This window comes from Mandrillus leucophaeus, unplaced genomic scaffold, assembly GCF_000951045.1.
Source record: "Mandrillus leucophaeus isolate KB7577 unplaced genomic scaffold, Mleu.le_1.0 Scaffold420, whole genome shotgun sequence".
Taxonomy (NCBI): domain Eukaryota; kingdom Metazoa; phylum Chordata; class Mammalia; order Primates; family Cercopithecidae; genus Mandrillus; species Mandrillus leucophaeus.
In genome coordinates, this window is record NW_012104477.1 from 1,623,481 (window position 1) to 1,624,545 (window position 1,065).

The 1,065-nt window shown below is 45.5% G+C and overlaps 1 protein-coding gene across 2 annotated transcripts in view; it reads left to right on the top strand.

The window, feature by feature from the left end:
* Positions 1 to 1,065, top strand: part of PIK3C2A (phosphatidylinositol-4-phosphate 3-kinase, catalytic subunit type 2 alpha) — a 129,732-nt gene that overhangs the window by 112,850 nt on the left and 15,817 nt on the right. For both annotated transcript variants that reach the window (XM_011992953.1, XM_011992954.1), the window contains one exon: positions 591 to 727. In XM_011992953.1, the coding sequence (XP_011848343.1) occupies positions 591 to 727 (137 nt within the window). The remainder of the gene's footprint in view (positions 1 to 590; positions 728 to 1,065) is intronic.

Below are 1,065 nucleotides of genomic sequence, written 5' to 3' on the forward strand. Positions count from 1 at the left end.
CTCAAACTCCTGACCTTAAGTGATCCACCCGCCTCGGCCTCCCTGAGTGCTGGGATTGCAGGCGTGAATCACTGCACCCAGCCAGACTTGAATTTTTTTGAAAGTAACAATTGCTAGCTGGTTTCTTATGTCAAAGATTGAAAACTAACTTTTTAAAAGGCATGCAGCCATAAAAAAGAATGAGTTCATGTCCTTTGCAGGGTCGTGAATGAAGCTGGAAGCCATCATTCTCAGCAAACTAACACAGGAACAGAAAACCAAACACCTCATGTTCCCACTCATGTGGGACTTGAACATTGAGAACACGTGGACACAGGGAGGGGAATATCACACACTGGGGCCTGTTGGCAGGTGGGAGGCAAGGGGAGGGAGGACAAATACTTAATGTATGCGGGGCTTAAAATCTAGATGACAGGTTGATAGGTATAGCAAACCACCATGGCACATGTATACCTATGTAACAAACCTGCACATTATGCACGTGTATCCCAGAACTTAAAGTAAAATTTAAAAAGTAATAATTTTTAAAAATGTTTAAAGGCTTACTTTGGGGAGACAGTTTTACTTAGCTTAATATTTTATCATTAAAGGCATGGTGGAGCTGGTTCCTGCTTCCGATACCCTCAGGAAAATCCAAGTGGAATATGGTGTGACAGGATCCTTTAAAGATAAACCACTTGCAGAGTGGCTAAGGAAATACAATCCCTCTGAAGAAGAATATGAAAAGGTAATTAGCATGTTTCCTTATTCCAAAAAGCTTTGTCAAAAATGTATTACAGGCCGGGCGCGGTGGCTCAAGCCTGTAATCCCAGCACTTTGGGAGTCCGAGATGGGCGGATCACGAGGTCAGGAGATTGAGACCATCCTGGCTAATAACACGGTGAAACCCCGTCTCTACTAAAAAAATATGAAAAACTAGCCGGGTGAGGTGGTGGGCGCCTGTAGTCCCAGCTAGGAGGCTGAGGCAGGAGAATGGCGTGAACTCGGGAGGCGGAGCTTGCAGTGAGCTGAGATCCTGCCACTGCACTCCAGCCTGGGCGACAGAGCGAGACTCTGTCTCAAAAA